The sequence below is a fragment of the Halichoeres trimaculatus genome, unplaced genomic scaffold, assembly GCF_033239565.1.
Source record: "Halichoeres trimaculatus isolate MK-OKI-2021-1 unplaced genomic scaffold, fHalTri1.1 fHalTri1_scaffold_19, whole genome shotgun sequence".
Taxonomy (NCBI): domain Eukaryota; kingdom Metazoa; phylum Chordata; class Actinopteri; order Labriformes; family Labridae; genus Halichoeres; species Halichoeres trimaculatus.
Window position 1 is genome coordinate 6144838 of NW_027437197.1, and position 13852 is coordinate 6158689.

At 42.0% G+C, this 13852-nt stretch overlaps 1 protein-coding gene across 3 annotated transcripts in view; it reads right to left on the bottom strand.

The window, feature by feature from the left end:
* Positions 1-1703: 1703 nt before the first annotated feature.
* The window catches only part of enox1 (ecto-NOX disulfide-thiol exchanger 1), a 79197-nt gene continuing 67048 nt past the window's right edge, over positions 1704-13852 (bottom strand). For all 3 annotated transcript variants that reach the window (XM_074694610.1, XM_074694608.1, XM_074694609.1), the window contains 7 exons: positions 13378-13492; positions 11803-12026; positions 10630-10737; positions 9022-9078; positions 8196-8298; positions 3467-3552; positions 1704-3322 (listed from right to left, as the gene is read on the bottom strand). In XM_074694610.1, the coding sequence (XP_074550711.1) occupies positions 3191-3322; positions 3467-3552; positions 8196-8298; positions 9022-9078; positions 10630-10737; positions 11803-12026; positions 13378-13492 (825 nt within the window). In that variant the 3' untranslated portion in view covers positions 1704-3190. The remainder of the gene's footprint in view (positions 3323-3466; positions 3553-8195; positions 8299-9021; positions 9079-10629; positions 10738-11802; positions 12027-13377; positions 13493-13852) is intronic.

Consider the following 13852-nt stretch of genomic DNA (forward strand, 5'->3'; position numbering starts at 1 on the left):
CATCAGAGACGGTTCCCTGGGTGAGAGCAGCCGTTTACATCACCCTGTTTGTGGATTCACCACTGTTAAGGCAGACCTACTGTAAGGTTCGGCTCAGGAAAGAGAAATAACAGTGATGCTGGAGCGCAGATGGCCTAGTAGTCAAGGTGGCGCTCATAGACTGTATAAAACATGGACGAAGCACCGTGAAATGAAGCTTAACCGCCGATGCAGCCACATTCGTTGTGACCCAGGCCGTTAGTTTTTCTTCTGGCAGTTACAGGGCGCTCGGCGGTCACGTGACCTGAGCTGTGCCGCTGATTGGAAAATCAAACGATCCTAATAACTTCTAAACCGCAGAGAGCGCGAAGAAGAATTCTCTCACCAAACAGTGTGTGTGTCCATAGTGAAATTAGCGTATTAGACCCAAGCTGTTTTTTGAACCAGGCTGTAAATATGCTTTTTAATGCCGTAAAAATCATTTTTTTGGCTGGGAAAGACTTCCGGTCTTTCTGCAGCCAGCCTCAAGTGGGTTCTCGACGAACTACGACTTTTAGCACTTCCGCATAGGCTTCGTTTTTACTTACCGGATGTTGCCCCCTTGGTTGCTCTTCATGAAGTTCGCCCTTGCGCAGGTGGCGTAGGTTCGAATCCAGTCTGTGGCCTGTTTCCTTCGCTGTCCACTTTCCTTTCTGCTCTCTAACTAAAGGCATAATAGCCCCCCATATATAAATAATTAAATAAATAAATAAATTAATAAAATAAAAATAAATAAATAATTTTTAAAAAGTATGATTTGGAGGGGGATATCGAATAATTAACTTGGTCTGCCTTGGAACCCAGTCTCTGTGATCCTGGATTCAAACAGAGGGAAGACAAAGGAATTACAGCTGTATGTACCTTAACTCGGGGCAAACAATTCAGAAGTTTGGGGGAATCAAGGGGGAATATAAACTCCCAAACCAAGATTTTTATTTTAGATACCTTTAACTAAGGGACTATTGTGAAAAAAATGTATAAGACCAGCAATAACTCAGGAGGGAAATTTAGTGCTAGATATTTTGGTTAAAGCCTACAGAGAGGATAACAAGAAAATTATTTCAAAGAGTTTTCAGACACTGAAAGCAAACAACACAGATTATATCAAATAAAGTGAAGAGAGTTTGGATGGAAGGTTCTGGTCTGTTATTTTATAACACCACACTTTAAAAGCCAACAATCTCAATCACATCAACAATACTAGAGACTGCGTGGGCTTGTTGACGCCAATCACTCCCACATCTTTTGGCAGTGTCCAAAAATCCAGACTCTTCGTGTGAGTGTTTGTGTTACTTAAGAAAAGATCTTTGGTTACGGATTGCCTCATGATGTAAAGTTCCTGTATTTTGGTTTCATAAGTGATCTTGTTATGGAAAAAGATTTCTGTAAGATCGTGCCCATTGCCTCTAATAAATGTATAACAAAGAGATGGTGTAAACCTGAGCCTCCAAATCTCAACGAAGGGACAGAAATAGTAACAGGAATATATAAAATGGGAAAGATGAGTCCTTATTTTAGTCCTAAACTGCTTTTACTAAAACTAATATGTTCCAGGCTGTTCTCCTTTGCAATCACAAGTTATTAAATTACCTGTCCAGAAGGCAGACACTCTTTCCACTTTTTAAGATGCTCCTTTTGATGAAAGTGTAAAGTTAGAGGTGGCACAGGCTTGAGCAAACTCTTCTTTATTAACAACAACTTTATTTAAAAAGAAAACCAACATTTTTATGGAGATTTCAATACAAAATCACAGAATCATCCTCTGCAGTTTACACTGTTGGCTTTGAACACATAAAACAAAGCTGAAGGTAAGGAAAAGAGAAAAACCTCTGAGTTCTGCTCCTCCATGGGATCGCTGTTGGTATTCAGTTTTCCTAGACACCACAACATCAGATTGAGTTGTAATATATGCTCATACAGACTGTAATTAATCTCTTTTTAATTAAACATGTCATGACCTTAATCATGAGGAATGATAATTTTCCTCCTCCTTTTCAAGCTTCACTGCTCCTGCTTGTGTCGACGATCTCCACAACAAACAAACATCTTCTTGTTAAAGATCATTTCAAACCCAGAGCACTGTTCCTCCTTCATAAAAATGTCTTCTGTTATCAGTTATAAAATAAATATGTTGGATTGTTTTTTGTCCACAGGGGAAAGTTTGGACACATTTTCAATGGTCCCTAAAAAGAGACTAACATTAATCCTGATGTCTCTGTTTGTTCTACAAAAACAAACAAGACCAGCAGCCATACGATGACTCTTCCTGTTGTGTAAATTTAATGTCTGTCACAGCTGCTACAGAGCGTCGGAGGAGGTGAACTACAAACTTAGGCTCATTAAATTTAGTGCTTAGTGTTGTAGTTTTCATTTCAGCCACAAGAGGCAGCAGAGCAGCTCCTTTTAGATGCGTCCAATAGAAAATAGAGATTAAGGATTGCAACTGTAAAAGTCTCTAAATCATTTCCCCTGACTCTTCTGTGTTCCTGTGAGGAACGCTCCATTTCTTGTAGCTTTTGGCGCCCCCTTCAGGACTATGTAGTATGACGATTTCTGCTGTCATTAAAAGTCTTATGTATTACACACCATGAACATAGTATAAGTATCTGCAGCGAGCTGTTACTCTCTTCATCAGACGCTAACCTGACTGTGGCGAAAATGATCATTTTCCAGCTGTGTTAAATACTTCATTCTGATTGGTCCAAAGTTTATTAAAGGCTTTAATTGGCTGATGTTTTTAGATTTTGAATCCTGCCAGGCTAATTTGTGAGATTGGATATGTTTGCAGGTAAGCAAAGAGTGACAAGGATGTTTGTATGTTGTCCAACGATCCAACGGTGATCATCGTTGAAAACTCTAATGTGGGAATACAAAGTTTTGTAAGAGACTAATCTTATGGATTAACTTTGGTTTATTTTCCTCTGTCAGGTGAGCCAATAAACTCAGGTGATCATGAACAAAAAGCGCTCACTGTGTTGAAGATCTGCAGCGAGGAGGAGGAGGAGGTCAGGGCCATCAGTTGTTCCACCTCAACAAAAAGTAAGGAGAAAGTATGTCTCCTCTGGGGTCTCCAGTGTCTGTTTCAGTCTTGCAGTTTATCCAACAAAAGTTTTAACACACACACACAAAGTGTTCATTCACGTCCTCAAGGTGTGTGTGTGTTCTGCCTTCGTCACGCAGACCCCAAACTGTCAAAACCGCAAAACTTCCATCGTTTCTCCAGAGTTGCTCCGACGCCGCTCAGCTCCTGACGAAACATGGATGGCAGACGGACCATGAGACGCTCCAGGTCCCCCGCGGACACCTGAGAGACAGACAGACAGACAGGCTGGTGTTAAATGTTGTCCACCAAACAGATCTTAACAAAACCCTTTCTGTTGAAGTGTAAGATGATTTTCTTTCAGCTCAGACAGCTGTTACATCACTCTCTATCTACATAAATTCCTACCTTTGAGTCCAGTCTTTGAATGTACGACCACAGATACTCCAGGTTCGCTCCAAACGGATGGACGTGGAGGAAGGTCGATATGATTCCTGCAAAGAGGTAGAGGCAAAGGCAGTTTGTGAAAGATAATCCAGGACAGGATGGACAGAAACAATCAGCAGTAAGAAGTCAAATCTAAGTGAAGGTGGAGAAATATCAAATCAGCAGATTGTCACTGCTGGTGCTGTAAAGGCTGTTGCTCCTCCTTGAGTTTGTGCGTGTGTAGTAGACTGAATCTAAAGTGTCTATGCACAAATATTGTGTTAAAGGCTGATAGGTTTGTAAACCTCAAATGTGTGTAAAGTTGACCCCACAGACTGTATAATAAAGGGACATAGTCTCTGTGACATCACCAATCTGTTCCTGATACAGATTAATGAAGCTAATTGTTGGTAGCGGCCATATTGGAATTGTTTCTTAGGCCATGTCCACATGTAGCTGGGTATTTAGGAAACCGCAAATATTTTTTAACGATTACACCTATCATCCACAAGAAACTGCAGCTTTACGTCACTAAAAACGACATTCTCTGAAAATTCGTCGAAGGTAAAGATTCTTGAAAACTCTGGTTTCGTTGTTTCGTGTGGACGCCAGTAAACAGAGTTTTCAGTTCTCAAACGTCACAGCTGAATGACGGGGGCTCATTCTGATTGGATGGCACGGGTTTCACGTCTGGAAAACATGCCCTGAGCAGCACTTATCAGCAGATTTGCCCTCTGCATGTGGAAAAAAGTATTTTTTAAAAAGAAAGAGGGGGTGAAACTCATTTTTGGAAATACCCGGCTACGTGCGGACATGGCCTTAACCTCCTTAGGAACAGCTTCAGGGAACCAGACCTGACATGTGAGCTGGGCCTCTGTTTGGACAAACTCGCAATCATAATATCTTCTACATAGTGAAATTAGCCCTTTTATGAACCTGGGTGTAAATATGTTTTAAGCCCTTAACATATGTTTTTTTTCTGGCCATGGTGTACGTGGTTTCTGGTCTTTCTGCAGCCAGTCTCACACACTCAGACACTCGATAATTGCAGCCCTAGCACTTCTGCATAGGCTTCATTTTTTTTTTCAACTGGATGTTGCCTCTTTATTGATCCGTGCCCTTCTTGTTTTTGTTTTTTGTTTTGTTTTGCTTGTTTGATCTGATTTTAGAAAACTCTTTTGTTTGTAAATATTCTTGTTGATGATTAATGCCAAGTAAAAACAAAGTGAACTATCAGGTCAGCAGTGAACCAGCAGCCCCTGTGCTCCCAGTGTCATCTGGTGGGTACACACTCAACACTGTCAATGGTTAAATAATCAACTTCCTCTTTCTCAAAAAGCTCTAACTCTACAGGGATGCTCTCTGTCGTGTTTTCAGGCACATTGAATAACAATCTGAGCCGATCAGGGATTACAACAAGAACTTTAAGTGGACTCACTTTGATCCATTAAGGATTATGTTGCAGGTACTCTATTAAACCCTGTTGACCTGCTGCAGGATGAAGAAATCTGCTGTGGACAGTTTAATCTTGCAGTACCCAAAAAGCTGAATTAAAAAGGGCACAGGATTAAAACCACCAGAGTTCCCCCTGACAGTCCATTATTTTTTGTAGATTCTGTTAGATTCTGATGTTTTTGCTACTTTCACCTTCAGTGTTGCTGAATTCTGTAACTCACCGGCTGGTTAAGCTAATAAAGCCGGCAGAGGAGGAGGAGAAAGAGATTGAGGTGGATTTGAGGCCACAATCTGCATCCTCATGAACTGCTGCACAATAAACAAACTGCAGAGCCGCTCTCTGTGAAAAACGCTGGCCAGAGCAGAAAACACTCCTGACTTGATTACTTCTGAGAGGTCCTGCAAAGGTAGGCAACCATGCAGAGGGAATGTGGCTGCGTGTGTGTGTGTGTGTGTGTGTGTGTGTGTGTGTTAGAGAGAAAGAGTGAGGATGGTGGAGAGCAGAGTGGCATCCCCTGGAGGACTGGGCACAGCCAATATTTATTTCCTTGATTTATGTGGCGAAACGTTTGCAATTACAGACAGGCCTAATTCAATTCCTTCCAGCAGACCTGCTCACATGGAACAGAGCTGCAGTGTGTGAGGGTGTGTATATGTGTGAGTGTGTGCGTGCACTTTAAAAAAGAAAGTTAAATGTCCAACTTAGAGTAAGAAAACCAGCTCCCTTTTCAGCTACAGATAAGGTCAGCACATTTTGGGGAAGAACATATTAACCCATTTTGCCCCACTCACTCACTCACTGTCATTTTCTACTCACAATAAAAATCTCAATGTTGCTAATACAACTTTTTCCACTTATATGCTAGTAGACAACTTAGACAAAGATTTTGATTTATAGAAAATAGTTTCCAAATGGTTCCTGCCACATGACATCATCTTCTTCCTGCTTTGCCAATGCAAATCATTCTGGAAAGAGCCAATTTTCTTAAATTTCTTGTGATTTTCCCTCCAAACATATTTATAATAATTCAATCATTCAAGTGTCTAGAGTAACCCTCCACCAAAAAATTGTACCTGGGATAAATATTTTTTGTTCATAGGCTTATTTTTGTGAGTGGCAACAAAAGTTGCTGGTGGGCACATAACTAGTTGCTTACTAAAGTAAAACACTGTCTGCAGAATTGCTCATAATTTACTTATTAGGTGCTATTTTTTTGACACACAAGTATTTACCATAGCCCACACCTGCCACCACATCCCCCCAGCTTTTTAAAATTTATACTGACAATATTATCATTATTTTTAAATAACTTTCTTAAAACTATAATCATTATGATTTCTATACAATTGTTAGGTGACAAGCTGTGTGACCACCAGCAACAACTGTTGCCAGTCATAAGAGTCCGATTTTCCTAAAAACAAAGTACTAAATGGAAAAAAAAAAAGGAACTCAACTGATTAAACTGTGACGGGATTGTCAGCCTACGTCATCATCAAGATGCGCACGCAGAAGCAGCTTTTAGCCCCATTCATTCAAACGAGTTACCGTTTTTAAACACTAAATTCAACCTGTTAACAGCATAAAAATGCACGGTTGTTCTGTGGACAGTTTTTAGAAACAATAATACACAAAAGAGGCAACGTCTATCAGGTTTTGACCGTCACGGAGCAACCGGTGTTTTGGAGTTAATAGCGAACATGCTAACTGGTGACTCACAGCGGACAGTATCAGTGATTAACGGCCGAGAGTCACCAGTTAACAGGGTCACACTTTACACTGAAACACCAGCGACGTCCGCGGGTAAATAATTAACTCTGGACGTAGTTTTCTGGTTCTTTTATCATGAACCGGGTCTCAGACTCAGCAGTCTGTGTGCTTTTTTTTGGTCTGGGAGGATTTCTGATTTAACGACACACGTTTACGTCCTGGTCACAGTCTGGTAAGAGTCCACGGATAATGCAGTCATTAGCATCGAGTGACAGTTGTGTGTTTAAATTACTCTCTGGGGACACACCGGATAAAAAAACTAATTTCCTCCTAATATCTGTTCACCTCCTGATCTCTTCTGCTATTCACAAACCTGGGAGCCCTTTACAAACCGTAAAAGTGAAGGTATTAATTTTAAAAATGCATTTTTTGGTGGTTAACTCCTCCACGTCCGTTGACAAACCGTTATACTCCGCTGTGCTTCTACCCCCAAGCTGCGCGCGCATCCGACGTTGTTGATAGACAAACAATCCCTCTATATGGCTTACAACGCTGAAAAAAAATGTGCATGACAACACACTTCTCCTCTTCAGATCTGCAGGCTTTGACTTCATAACTACAAATTAAGTCATTCAGAAAGAGAATATGACGTGCTGTTTACTGTAGACTCCTTCATGAACCTGAGCTTACAGAGGAGAGATTTCAGAGCAAACAGCAGACAGAGGAATATGTAAGTGTGCACACTATTGCTAAACTTTGCCCTTAGAAAGTCTCCTCCTACATTTGCTCTTATCCATGTATCATCAACTGAATCCTCATCTGTGTGCAGAGATAAATGTGGATGCTTGTGTAAACCTCTGTTTGTATGAAAACAGGCCTCAGCAGCAGCAGCAGACAGAGCTGTGAGCCTCCTCTCTCCCTCATATCTGGATTTTCTCTGCACAGCTAATAGAGATGAATGTGCTGCTGTTCCTCTGCTCTCCTCCGCTCCGGACACACAGTCACTGATCACTGCGAGCTGCTCTCAGAGCTGCTGCTGCACGTCCCACAACATCACGATTTATACCGCAGAGACAAACACGCAGCCCAGATGGATTCAGTCCAGCTGCTGTGTTTGTGACGTTTGAACACACACACACAAACACACACACGCGCACAGAGGAGACAGCAGAGCTTAAACTGTGAGAGCATGGTGCTGCTGCTGGTGTCAGTGTATGTGCGGAGGTGTTCAATCATCTTTAATGCTAAGCTAACAAACAGTCAGACCCTGCTGTGAACTGCTCTGCCTCTGCAGGAAACACAAAGAAATCAATGCAGAGACATCTCCATGTGTAGCATGAACAGCGGAGGTTTGGCGACTCCATTGCTTTGTGAATCGGACATTGAAGCAGTGCAAAAAAGAAAGTAGAGACTTCACTCCTTGGTTGTTTTATTCCTAAAGTTAAAACTGAGAAACTGCTCCTGAATTATTAACTAAAAACATGATGCATGTGTTTTAAAGTGCTGATGCTGAAGCTGTTAAAAACTTCTCCCCCCTCCCAGACTTACCCAGAAGCAGCGCCTCCTTCTCGGATGCAACTCCGCCCCTCGTGATGACCTCACTCCTCCTCTCTCTGCTGAGGAACAGCGCTGGAACACACCCGTTCAGACCCTGTCAACACACACACACATATTACACATGCAGGTTAAAACATAAGAGCACAAACATGAATCATGTATCAGGAAATAACAGCATGTCTATATGTTTTCTAACCCTGTGATAAAGTGGAGACAGGAACATTTTACTGCTCTGTATTTGTATTTCCTGTTGCTTTCTGCTTTCAGAGAACATGGTGTACACATGTGCAGGACAAACATGCACTTAACGCACACGGATCATACATGTTTAATCCAACACGTCACAGATTTATGAGTCTGTGCAGATTTATTTATGGATCACCGTCCTCTAGCTCACGCTCCAGCAGCTGCAGGGTTAAAAGTTTATCTCCCATGATATGTTAATATGTACTGACATGTCCATATGTGTGTGTGTGTGTGTGTGTGTGTGTGTGTGTGTGTGTGTGTGTGTGTGTGTGTGTGTGTGTGTTGTCTCTGTGACTGAGGGTTTAATGCACTGAGAGGCTTCAGACGATGAGGAGGCTGAACTCAGCTCTGTCTCTTCAGGACGAGCCACCCTACTGACCTTTGACCTCTGACTCACTGCTGAACTGTTTCTGAGCTACAGGGTTACCTTGAACCAACTGTAAAAGTAAATACTTTTATTTAATGTATGCTATATGTGTAATCATATATTACACACAGTTTTTTTCCAGTTTTAATTTGTGTAACATTTTAACATCCTGCCTAATCATCTGGCTTCGTGGCTGTAGTTTACCTTTTCATGCAGCTCTCCGTTGGTCCCGTCCACAGCCTCCACTCCGTTGTTCAGCAACTAAACAGAGACAGAGACAGATAAAGAGATAATGAGCTGTGCAGCAGTGAAACCTGCAGTGAGATCTGTATTTAACATGCAGCAGAGGAGCGTTTGTTTTCTGTTCTGTTGTTTTATGAATGTGTCTGTTTTGTCCGCTGAGAAACTCTGATCTAATCAATAATTCAACGTGACATCAGAAACAAACACACACCATGGATTGAAGGGACACACCTGCTTAATGTGAGCTCTGAATCTTCACATCCTTTTGTTATATTTAACAGGATAAAGACTCCATTTCCCATGAGCACTTGCACCCACTGTTGTGAAAATGTGATTCTTACCTAGGCATGCGTTTTGAACATTGACTGTATATAGAGTGGACAGCATGGCTCCGTTATTTACCATTAGAAGAAATTGTGTAGCCAGAGTCAGTACAGACTGAGGGATTCTGGGAGAATCTGAGTGAAGCCAGGTGACAAGGTCTAATTTTTTGTCTTTTGAGAGTCTTATCACGTCTTGACTCTACCTCTTGAAATATTTTACAATCCCGAAAAAAATACACAAGAACGGCAGCTGTCAAACATCATTAAACATGTCGTAAAACCTTGTTTTTAACCTCTTATAACTAATGAAAACAGAACTTCTCAGAAAAAAGAGGACGAGAATACAAAGCAGCCAAATGATATCTTCAAATCACCGCAACAATCAGGTGTGAGAGACATTTCTACTAGGTGTATTAATTTTTCAAAGTTTGATCACAGCCCATCTGTAATGACTGGGGAGATGGATTTTTTTTAGCTATACTGCAGCCGGCCACCAGGGGGAGCAGCTTTTGTGACGACCTCACTTTGGGGAGCAAGATGGCTTGAATGTAAAGCAGATTTTCTTTTCCCCTGCGCTCCAAATTCTGGATATTTTTAAAGGTTCATTTTTATGCATTAAAGAAAAAAAATGATTGCTGAAAACAAAAGATACAACAAATGTAACATCAAAATAATGTGTAAGAAGATGTAATTTAATATTTAAGCATAAGTTAGAACTGACTCTTGTGCATGACTCCTGCAACACACACACTTGTTTTTACACAACACACACACAGGCTCAGTGGCATGTCTCAGGTCGAACCACTCTGCAGGAAAGGAACAGAAAAACATCCAGGCAGGACCGTTACCATAGCAGCCCTCATGTCCTTCAACCCCCTTCATCATTTAAAGACTGCGTGTGTGAGTGTGTGTGTGTGAGTGTGTGTGTGTGTGTGTGTGAGTGTGTGTGTGTGTGCATGTGTTTACAGACCATGAGAGAGCCCCAGAAAAAAAACAGTAAAAGCACTTTAGAAGAAAACAGGTCCTCTGGGTAGAAGCTGTAGCAGAACAGGTTTCTCTGAGGTGATTTAAAATGTGTGTGTGTGCGTCTGCTGTGTGTGTTTGGACACAGACTGACACTTGTGTTGCATCACATTGCCTTTCCACTCCTCTCTGTTGCACAAGGATTATTATAAGGTGTTAAAACATATGGTTATTAATCAGAAAGTTCACTAAGAACCAGTCAGCTCTGACAGTTCGCACACACCTTGTCTCTGAGCGTGAGCACCTCCCCCTCCAGGTAGTGATGCTCCTCTCTGGCCTGTTCCAGCTCCGTTTCTTTACTCTTCAGCTTCTCCTGCAGGCTTAGGAGTTGCTGGAGGAGATACACACAAATGAACATTAATAACACACACACAAATACACTGTATTTTACAATCAGTGATTTTTGAAATTGAAGGTGGTCTCTCGTTTTGGTAATTGAAAAAGAATATGCTCCAAATGTTTTACTGCTGTGCTGATTTTTTTTGCACCCACTCACTAATAATGTTTATATTTATATATAAGTTGATGATATATAAAGTATTTGAAACAGGTTTTATGCGAGTAAATCTCTCAGTTTGTTCGTGTCTGAAGGAAAAGCACCAGGTGACAGACGAGGAGTGACAGCATCGTGACGTTTTCTCACTCAGCGAGAAGTCAAATCAGCAGCACATTAAAACAAGCCAGCAGGCTGTGTGTGTGTGTGCATGTGTGTGTGTGCATGTGTGTGTGTGTGTGTGTGTGTGTGTGTGTGTGTGTGTGTGTGTGTGTGTGTGTGTGTGATGTGCCTGCTTCTATCAGCACTGTCACTTTTTATTGAGACAGACAGCGAGTCGAGTCACATCGGGCTAACTCGTACCAAACGAGTGCCGTGCTCTAACAAACCGTCTCTGTGTTTATTAAATCAGAGCAGCAAAGCATCATGGGAGAGCTCTGAGTCAGTGTGGAAAAACACTGCTTGTTTTTGTGTTTGCTTCAGGGAAGTAAATAAGCTCAGCTCACAGCTGTTTTTTGATACAAACCTGTCTGAGCACACACATTAACACACACTCTGACTCGCACACACACCTGGATCTGCAGCAGGGTTTGGTGCCTTGCTCTGAGGCATCTTCACAGACATGTTTATATAGAGGAGGGAGATGCATGCTAAAACCATCTGAAGGCTAAAGCCAGAACGTTTTGAGTCACCTCAGTAACGTGTTGGCGCTGGTGCTGCTCCCCTCGGGCTGCCTGGTGTTTAATAAGAGCTTAAACACTGAAATCTTAAATATTTGTCAAACTGGAGACGTGCACGGACAGATTTGGTCTGAGAGAATCCAGAGAAACCGCCAAAGCAGGTCTCCTCTCTGTCAGTTAGCTGCATTGATGACCTGGAGTATGCATCAGTGGAGGATCCTACCTGCTGCATGTTGTGCATGCTCTGCTGCAGCAGCTGGATCTGAGCCTCGGGGCTGTGCGTCGGCGCATGCGAGTTGGTCAATGTGTGCGTCTGCATGTGGTCGTCCTCAGGCCGACCCGCTCCTCTCGTCTCCTTCCTCAGCAGCTCCACCTCGTTCCTGTAGGCATCCAGCTGCCAGCGCAGGGAGTCGTTCTCCTCCTTCAGAGACGCTGGATCACACACTCCTGCAGGGTGGGGGAGGGAGGAACAAGACCAGAGGGGAACAAGTGAGACACTTTAAAATCTGCAGCTGATGATTTAGCTGGAGGACTGGTTTTTACTCTACTATTGATCAGCAGGCTATGGAGAGCAAAAGCAGGAGGAACACAATCTAGCACAGGGGTTCCCAAACTTTACTATACCAGCATTTGCTCCTCAGCAGGGCCCCCTTTTTTGAAAGAAATGTCACCTTTGAGAATGTATCTTTTATTCACTTTCAATAATTATTCATGATGGTTGCTAGGCGCCATGTTGGCTATGGCTGCCTTTTGCAGCAGCTCTCTCTTTTTATGTCCATTTCTTGTAATTTTTTTGTTTCTTTTTTCATCATCTTTGTATTTGGAGTGGATCATTACTTTGTATGGCTCATTGTTGGTCACGGACGCCAAACTTTTTGTGACTTCAGTGATATTTTTACTATTTTTGCTCCTGTTTGTCTGGAGATCCTACATGTAACCATGGCTGCATTGTTTACATGTGAAATCAGCTGTTAGCAGCCTGTAGCATGTCAATGCTAACTGGTGCAAGGCCGGATGTTTCCCCACAAGGTGAGGAGAAGGAGGTGAGGATGACGTGCTGGTTCTCAGGTGTGAACTAAGAAGTGACGACATCGACCTGTCCTTCCATCCATCCTTATTGGGAACATAGGATCAATCTTCAATAAGATGGACGAGCTAGCCATGACAAAGCTAACACCAGACACCAACACTACATTGGAAGAGCTTCACCTGCTGTGAGCAGACAGGATCCAGGAGACAGAGACTGAACAGACTGCTGAAGAAGCTCAGTGGAGGTGGAGGCTGGCTGACTGGACAATGATGGACAAGCTCTCAGCATCTATTTTCTCATGGAGCTTTTTGCACTTTCTTACTTTTGTTTTCTAGATTGCTACTGTGACTTCAATTTTGTTGTACTTGTTACAATGACAATAAAGTTTCATTCAAAGGTGCAGTTAGGTACAATCGGAAACTTGAGATGAATGATTATGGCACTTTATCTGTTGTAAGTTTGGGACAAATGTTTATAAAAAAAAAAAATAATAATATTAAGATCCTATTTTCCCTTCCCTTCATTTTTCGGTGGCTCCCTGGCCTGAACTAGCCATACTGACATTCTGGCGTCAATCAGGAGTAATCGAAGCCAAATTTATTTCTCTGGATATAAAGATTAACAAACATTCAAAAAATGTTTTTTTTTTAATTCTTCTTTTGAGGACAGACCTGACGGACAAGTTTACAGTTTATCATTAAGTAGGTTCCAGGTTTAACAAAATCCAGACGTGTAAACACAGCTGAGATTTTCATCTTTCTTTCGTACCGTTTTCAGTGCGCAGCCTCTTACAGGGATTCTCGTCCAGGTCGTCGTCAGACATCTCCATCTCCTCCTCTCGTCTGATTCCCATGATCTCCTCGCTGTGAGCGTTCCTCAGCTCCTGAAACGTCACAGAAAGAGAAGAAACCCACAGTGCAGGAGGAACTCAGCGAAAAACACACAAGACTTTAAAGCAATCTTCACTAAGGGAATAATTATATAATTAGAATGAGTCGCCCCCTGCTGGACAACAACAGAATGCAGTTTAAAGGCACTGCTTTGGTTTTTGATCGTACTTGAGGCTGTGGTAAACAATATTTTGGACATTTATAGAGTTACTTTGGATCCACTTATAGATTTTTAGTCTCAGCTTGTCTCTAAATCTTCCTTTCAGCTAAAGTTCAATGAAATCAAAAGTCTTAAAGTGTATTAAAATCGCTGCTCTGATGCACTGAAAGCCCCATAAAGTGATTTCTGTGCA